This window comes from Salvelinus namaycush, chromosome 9 (genome assembly GCF_016432855.1).
Source record: "Salvelinus namaycush isolate Seneca chromosome 9, SaNama_1.0, whole genome shotgun sequence".
NCBI lineage: Eukaryota > Metazoa > Chordata > Actinopteri > Salmoniformes > Salmonidae > Salvelinus > Salvelinus namaycush.
The window spans coordinates 4,145,654-4,153,170 of record NC_052315.1 but is presented as its reverse complement, the minus strand read 5'-3'; the positions used below and the strand labels follow the sequence as shown (position 1 = coordinate 4,153,170).

General features: G+C 43.8%; 1 protein-coding gene across 1 annotated transcript; it reads left to right on the top strand.

Annotated features, from left to right (window-relative positions):
• Window positions 1–4,049: 4,049 nt before the first annotated feature.
• LOC120053338 (C-type natriuretic peptide 4-like) lies at window positions 4,050–6,007 on the top strand. The gene is made up of 2 exons (XM_039000462.1): window positions 4,050–4,228; window positions 5,721–6,007. The coding sequence occupies exons 1-2, from the start codon at window positions 4,136–4,138 to the stop codon at window positions 5,988–5,990; spliced, it is 363 nt and encodes a 120-aa protein (XP_038856390.1). The 5' UTR covers window positions 4,050–4,135; the 3' UTR covers window positions 5,991–6,007.
• Window positions 6,008–7,517: the final 1,510 nt, after the last annotated feature.

The window sequence follows — 7,517 nt, the reverse complement described above, 5'->3', positions numbered from 1 at the left end:
TGTATTGGGTTGTGTTGGGTTGTATTGGGTTGTATTGGGGTTGTATGGGGGTTGTATGGGGGTTGTATGGGGGTTGTACTGGGTTGTATTGGGGTTGTGTTGGGGTTGTATTGGGTTGTATTGGGGTTGTATTGGGTTGTATTGGGGTTGTATTGGGTTGTATTGGGGTTGTAATGGGTTGTATTGGGTTGTATTGGGGTTGTATGGGGGTTGTATTGGGTTTTATTGGGGTTGAATTGGGTTGTATTGGGTTGTATTGGGGTTGTATTGGGTTGTATTGGGGTTGTATTGGGTTGTATGGGGGTTGTATTGGGTTGTATTGGGGTTGTATTGGGGTTGTAATGGGTTGTATTGGGTTGTATTGGGGTTGTATTGGGGTTGTATTGGGTTGTATTGGGGTTGTATTGGGTTGTATTGGGGTTGTATGGGGGTTGTATTGGGGTTGTATTGGGTTGTATTGGGTTTATATAGGGGTTGTATTGGGTTGTATTGGGGTTGTATTGGGTTGTATTGGGGTTGTAGTGGGGTTGTATTGGGGTTGTATTGGGTTGTATTGGGTTGTATTGGGGTTGTATTGGGGTTGTATTGGGGTTGTATTGGGGTTGTATTGGGTTGTATTGGGGTTGTATTGGGGTTGTACTGGGTTGTATTGGGGTTGTATTGGGTTGTATTTCATTGTAAAAAATAAAGAGGTCTTACTGTCACATACACTGGAGAGGTAGAGTGAAATGTGTTGTGTTAAGTGCATTGCTTCCCCGGTGAGTTTACCCATGCACTGACTAGGACTCTACCACTCTCAGGACTAAGACTCTACCACTCTCAGGACAATGACCCTACCACTCTCAGGACAATGACCCTACCACTCTCAGGACTAAGACTCTACCACTCTCAGGACTAAGACTCTACCACTCTCAGGACTAAGACCCTACCACTCTCAGGACTAAGACTCTACCACTCTCAGGACAATGACTCTACCACTCTCAGGACTAAGACTCTACCACTCTCAGGAATAAGGCTCTACCACTCTCAGGACTAAGACTCTACCAGTCTCAGGACTAAGACTCTACCACTCTCAGGACAATGACCCTACCACTCTCAGGACTAAGACTCTACCAGTCTCAGGACTAATACTCTACCAGTCTCAGGACTAAGACTCTACCACTCTCAGGACTAAGACTCTACCACTCTCAGGACTAAGACTCTACCACTCTCAGGACAATGACCCTACCACTCTCAGGACTAAGACTCTACCAGTCTCAGGACTAATACTCTACCAGTCTCAGGACTAAGACTCTACCACTCTCAGGACTAAGACTCTACCACTCTCAGGACTAAGACTCTACCACTCTCAGGACTAGGACTCTACCACTCTCAGGACTAAGACTCTACCACTCTCAGGACTAAGACTCTACCACTCTCAGGACTAAGACTCTACCACTCTCAGGACTAAGACTCTACCACTCTCAGGACTAAGACTCTACCACTCTCAGGACTAGGACTCTACCACTCTCAGGACTAAGACTCTACCACTCTCAGGACTAAGACTCTACCACTCTCAGGACTAAGACTACCACTCTCAGGACTAAGACTCTACCACTCTCAGGACTAAGACTCTACCACTCTCAGGACAAGGACCCTACCACTCTCAGGACTCTACCACTCTCAGGACAAGGACCCTACCACTCTCAGGACTAAGACTCTACCACTCTCAGGACTAAGACTCTACCACTCTCAGGACGAAGACTCTACCACTCTCAGGACTAGGACCCTACCACTCTCAGGACTAAGACCCTACCACTCTCAGGACTAAGACTCTACCACTCTCATGACTAAGACTCTACCACTCTCAGGACTAAGACTCTACCACTCTCAGGACTAGGACCCTACCACTCTCAGGACTAAGACCCTACCACTCTCAGGACTAAGACTCTACCACTCTCAGGACTAAGACTCTACCACTCTCATGACTAAGACTCTACCACTCTCAGGACTAAGACCCTACCACTCTCATGACTAAGACTCTACCACTCTCATGACTAAGACTCTACCACTCTCAGAACTAGGACCCTACCACTCTCAGGACTAAGACTCTACCACTCTCATGACTAAGACCATTGTAAGCAACATGGACCACATGGGTCAGGAGAATAATCCCAACAGAAAGAGAACTGTCAATTTACCCTCAACCTGAATGAAAATTATGACTGTTACCGATCTTTAAGACCAGAGACAATATCAGATGATGTTAGGTAAATAATAAATACAGTAAGCAATAGTAAATACCGTAAGCAACAATTAATACAGTAAGCAATAGTAAATACAGTAAGCAATAGTAAATACTGTAAGAAATAATAAATTCACAAAGCAATAGTAAATACAGTAAGGATAGGACTTATTTTGGGGAATGAATGCTTAGTCCTTTGGTATTTCGAGAGAGCAAATAGTGCCACTCTGTGGTCTAAAACAGAAAGTGCTTCAACAGAATGCGCCGCAGCGCGAGGCCACCTCTCCAAAGTTGATCATATTGCTCGTCGATGGAACTTTTGCCTTGTCCACCCTTGCAATGTAGGTCGAGCAAAGTGGTATAAGTGTTTCACATCTACATAGCATCATTTCTTCGCTGCATTTGCAATCGACAAACATGCATTGCTGAAGTCAAGCGCGCGGCAACATGCTCTTAAGAGAAACGCGCACTGCAGATGTCGAAAGATAACATGTTTCCTTCATGACAAAGTGTTAGAGAATCATTTAAAATGTCTGTTTCTGAATTACATCCCTGACATGGGTATCAGATTTGACCATGGTTCATTTAATGTGCCTGTGCCTAACCGGGAGGACACATAGGCAAACGGAGCATCTTCACCTGGGCTCCGCTATGTTATCTCTGTCGCATCAGTGATGTTTGTGGGGTCTGACACGCTCGACAAATCGAATGAACCATAGGCTTTTGATCGTGACTGACGGGTTAGACGTTATAGGGACAGCAGACACACACAAACGTAATGCTTGTAGTTGCATGGGAATCGCACGGCAGATTAAACCCATACATATTCCCCAGGTCGATGCCCAAATGGATGCATTGATAAAAAAGTAAATGAGCATCAGTATCGTCTAATATCTACCAATTACTGACGATAACCAAGGAAACAGCCTATCAAAGAGCGCATTTTAGGCTACAATTCTACAGCAGGTCCACACAACGCACAACCCCCCAGCGTTCAGTTTCAGTCTCATTTACAAGGAGGTTGGAGCCGTTGTAATTGCCTAGATCTTTTGAATTCTAGTTTTAGAGACTCGTGTTTTAAAGTTGCGCATTATTCATTATTTTTTTTCACATGTTGGTGCACAGGATGAATAGGCCAATTTGTTATTATGAGTATATCAATAGAAAATACAGCTGACTAACAAATACATAATTCCAAACAAAAATACACATTTATTTACCAAGACAGTACATCTTTTGGAATGGTGTTTGATACATTTCCCCCCATCAATTTGGTAATTCTGCGTTAATGAGTGGGTTTTATCATTCCCCACAAAATCTGTTGCATTTAACAAGTCAGGTCTTGATTTCTTTGGAACTCATTGTCCAACCTCATTTCCTCGCGGTGGGTGGTTGGCATTTTAATATAGTATCATGTGTCTGCCAATGCCACACTGCTACACTTGTGAATTACATATCATTTCTCCTTTTCAAGCAAAGCAATTAAGTACTGTTTTGGTGGCAAACCAGTCGTAGTGGTGCATGGTGAAACAGTAATGTAATTGTTTTTTTTGTTTTATTTCATTAATTTAAGCCATAATGACCAGTGTAGGTATCATTTTAATTCATAATTTAGCATGACGCGCTCCTCAATAAATTACGCAGGTAGGCCTATGCAGAAGAAAAAAAACGAAATTGGCAAGGTACAAGAGGGAGGGGGAAGGAAGACCATTACGCAGGTTGTCATGACATCACCAGCGGCTGGCTATAAAGCCGTGAATAGTAATTCGTAGAGTTAGAGTAGCACTTGGGAAGCTTGGAGTAAAGACCGACGCAGAGACAGAGAACCAATTTGTTAAACAACCAATATCATTTATCGTATACTGAACTTCGCCAAAGAGGAATCCTTTACAACAACAAAAACTTGTCAGAATGAACATCTCACATTTGGTGGCATGTGGACTTATGATCACCCTGCTTTCACTGCGGACAGGGGCGAAGCCTCTGACACCGGCGCAACAGAAGGTGAGGTCACTTCATTGATGTGAGCGCTGTAATTTGTGAGTGGAATGCGATTCTTTGGAGAACTATATTTGCATGGTGCGCAGCTATAGCCTAACTAATATTAATCACATTACGGTGCCGCAAATAGCATCAACAACAGATGCAAGTGTATAGACTACTGGGAATGTATATCTTGGTAGGCAGACTATCAATGGCCATATATCATATATATATATATAACCTAGGCTATACTATATACTATACTAAGACCATTGCATTTACATTACACCGCTCATATTGAAGATGGAGGTCTGTATCTTATCGTACACAGGCTATTACTGGAAGGAAAGGCTTGCTTTTTTAGTTTAAAAAAACGATCAGAGCGATATATGGATAGATACTGTGTTCCACGGCGAACCTACAGCCACTTAGGCTACTTAATTGCATAAGGTTGACTATATTCATGCCGGTACCCAAGCGCGCGTCTTGAGAAGCGCTCGAGTGGACATAGGATACGAGGACACAGTGACCTTTACATGTAGACTACCCAAATTAGCTTTTGCGCGTCCTACATGTAACATACATGTTGACTTAGTAGGCTATTGAAGGCAACCAATCTTACATTTCTTTGAAAACGTGTTTTTTAAACCAGAAAACATCCCTTTCCCACCAGTTGAAAAGGCGCATCTGCCATCGAGAGACTCATAGCGCAAATATTTCAACGACAAAAACCATTCAATCAACGTGGAAAACTGATTGGATTTGCAAAAAGTCATCAATGTAAGGGAATTTAGTAATTGTTTTACCCAACTTTAAACCTAAATACAATGACATGGTTAAAAAAAATCACGTTTAATTCAAGTTAGTTGACAACTAAACCAAATGTAAATCAAAACAAGACATTGAACTGACGTCTGTGAGGAGTGGGTATTCTACTGCATGCGCACCTGTCTCTCCAGCTGCATCCGATAATCCCCGGGACTGGGAGACTCATTTCTGACCCGTGTTTATCGCTTTATTCAACGAATGTGCAATAGGAAAGGCTACACACCGTTTCCCATGTGTTAAAGCGCAACTGTAGCCCATGACCACACACAAATTCAGGATTTGGTTTCAAAGAACGGGCCAATTACTTGCAGCATGTTATGTGATTTCTATTCAGTAGCTAACTTAGTTGCTACACGACGAGTTCTGACCTGTCTTTTGGTTCTTCCCGACGCGAGTCAAGTGTAGACAACACTGACATGACTAGATTTAGCCTATAATTGAGGAAAGGTTTGATATGGAACATAAATACATTTATAAGGCCAGTTGAAAACAAAAGTGTTGGGAAAAGTGCAGGATAGTGAGTTTACTGCTTGCCGAAGTAGGCAAATGATGTCCCGAATACGCAGATTTGTCGTTAATCAGAATCATTCCCAGATGCGCAAACTGCTGACAGGTGCTTACACAAGTCGTTTCCATAGAGAATGTATTATCTAAAGCGGGTGTCTCTCTTGTTTCTGTATCCCAGTCTCTCAGAAGTTTGCTGGGGGAGGAACTGTCGGAGTTCATGGCGTCGGGCGAGAGAGAGCAGAGGCTGGAAAAAGTACGCTCCCGGGTACGCTTGCTGCGAGACCTGCGCATGGACACTCGCGCCAAGGCCATGTGGGCGCGACTGCTGAACGACCAGCCCAGCGCACGGAGACACAAATCAAACACCAAGAAAGGGTCCGCGGCCCGGAGCGGCTGCTTCGGACACAAAATGGACAGGATAGGCACCATTAGCGGCATGGGCTGTTAGAGAAGGCATATCAAGACTTGTTGGTAAGTAACCTAAGCTCTCACGCGATCTCCCTTTCTCCATGCGCAATTGCACATCCTGTGATTAAATCAGGAGGAACGTACATCACCACCACTTTAGGATGGAAGACATAAAGGCGAATGATATATATATTAAAGACTATTGGAAAACAACCTAATTTGAGGACAGTTCTATGGACCTACTACAAAATCCCCAATGTAACTCCTGTGAGAATTTCAGATGAGTCACACATAGACTACAGACTGTAAAAGCGTTGTTTTTAATTTTGTTTTGTTTAAAACATTTATTTAACCTTTATTTAAGGATAAATGTATGCTCGTGGAGGTGATGAGGTGGCCCCTTGTGAGCATGTCAGACTTGCAACATGTTGCAATTTCTCAACCTGGACCGTGCACAGACCTTTCAGGGGGCAGGTCCTCAAAATAAATAAAAATACGTTCATCATTCATTTCTCGATATTCATAAAAAATCAAGCTAGCTCACTAGCAGAGTTACATTCATCAACATCAATGATCCGCTGATAGCCCACCCTCTTGCCGATGTAAACCATGCGTTTAGGAGGCACTGTAACTACCTTGCATTTGTGATGAGTGTGTTGTTGCGGAAATAAATAGGCCTATGGCTCAAAAATGTTGTGACTTATCTTCAATGCTCTCCAATTCTTAAATAACGACTTCATAATATAGCCTAGTATTCATACTATTTTAACTCATAGTGGCTCGTTAGCTAGAGTCTAGACTACCAGACACACATGTGCAAATCCTGACCGAAGAAGGGATGGAGTTGGATCGGGAAGGTCGTAGATGCAGCGGCTCCTCCTCTCTTTGTCTTTCTGCCTCTCTCTGTTTCGCGTAGCAGCCAACCAGATCCAATATTGATGATTATGTAAATCAAGTGTTATTCAGTGTCAATCAAATGTTATGCTGCTGTGGCAGTATTGTTGATATTTAAACTAAGTAGCTAGCTACACACGATCAACCGGTCACCGCATCTCAAGCCATGCAGATTCTGGGCATGCGCGCTCGGTACAGGGCAGGCCACCGACGGGTAGGGGTTGGCGATCTTGACGACGTCACGACTAATTGCGGGCAGAACAACAAAGACAAAACTGTAGACAAAAGATAATAATATTCCACCACCAATAAGGGCACTTGGCGCGTGGGAGGGCAAAGGGACAGGTGCTCGGCACAGGTAGACTCCTATCACTTGGCGCGGGAGGGCAAAGGGACAGGTGCTCGGCACAGGTAGACTCCTATCACTTGGCGCGTGGGAGGGCAAAGGGGCAGGTGCTCGGCTCAGGTAGACTCCTATCACTTGGCGCGTGGGAGGGCAAAGGGACAGGTGCTCGGCTCAGGTAGACTCTTATCTGTGCACGACACATACCTGACCTCAAACTTCAGAGTAGGGATAAATCCTACAGGCTAATCCTTTTGGTTTAGGCCTACTGACTAACACAAACACATCTTATTAAGACTGCATTAGGAAGAAGGATAGGGATGGACCTAC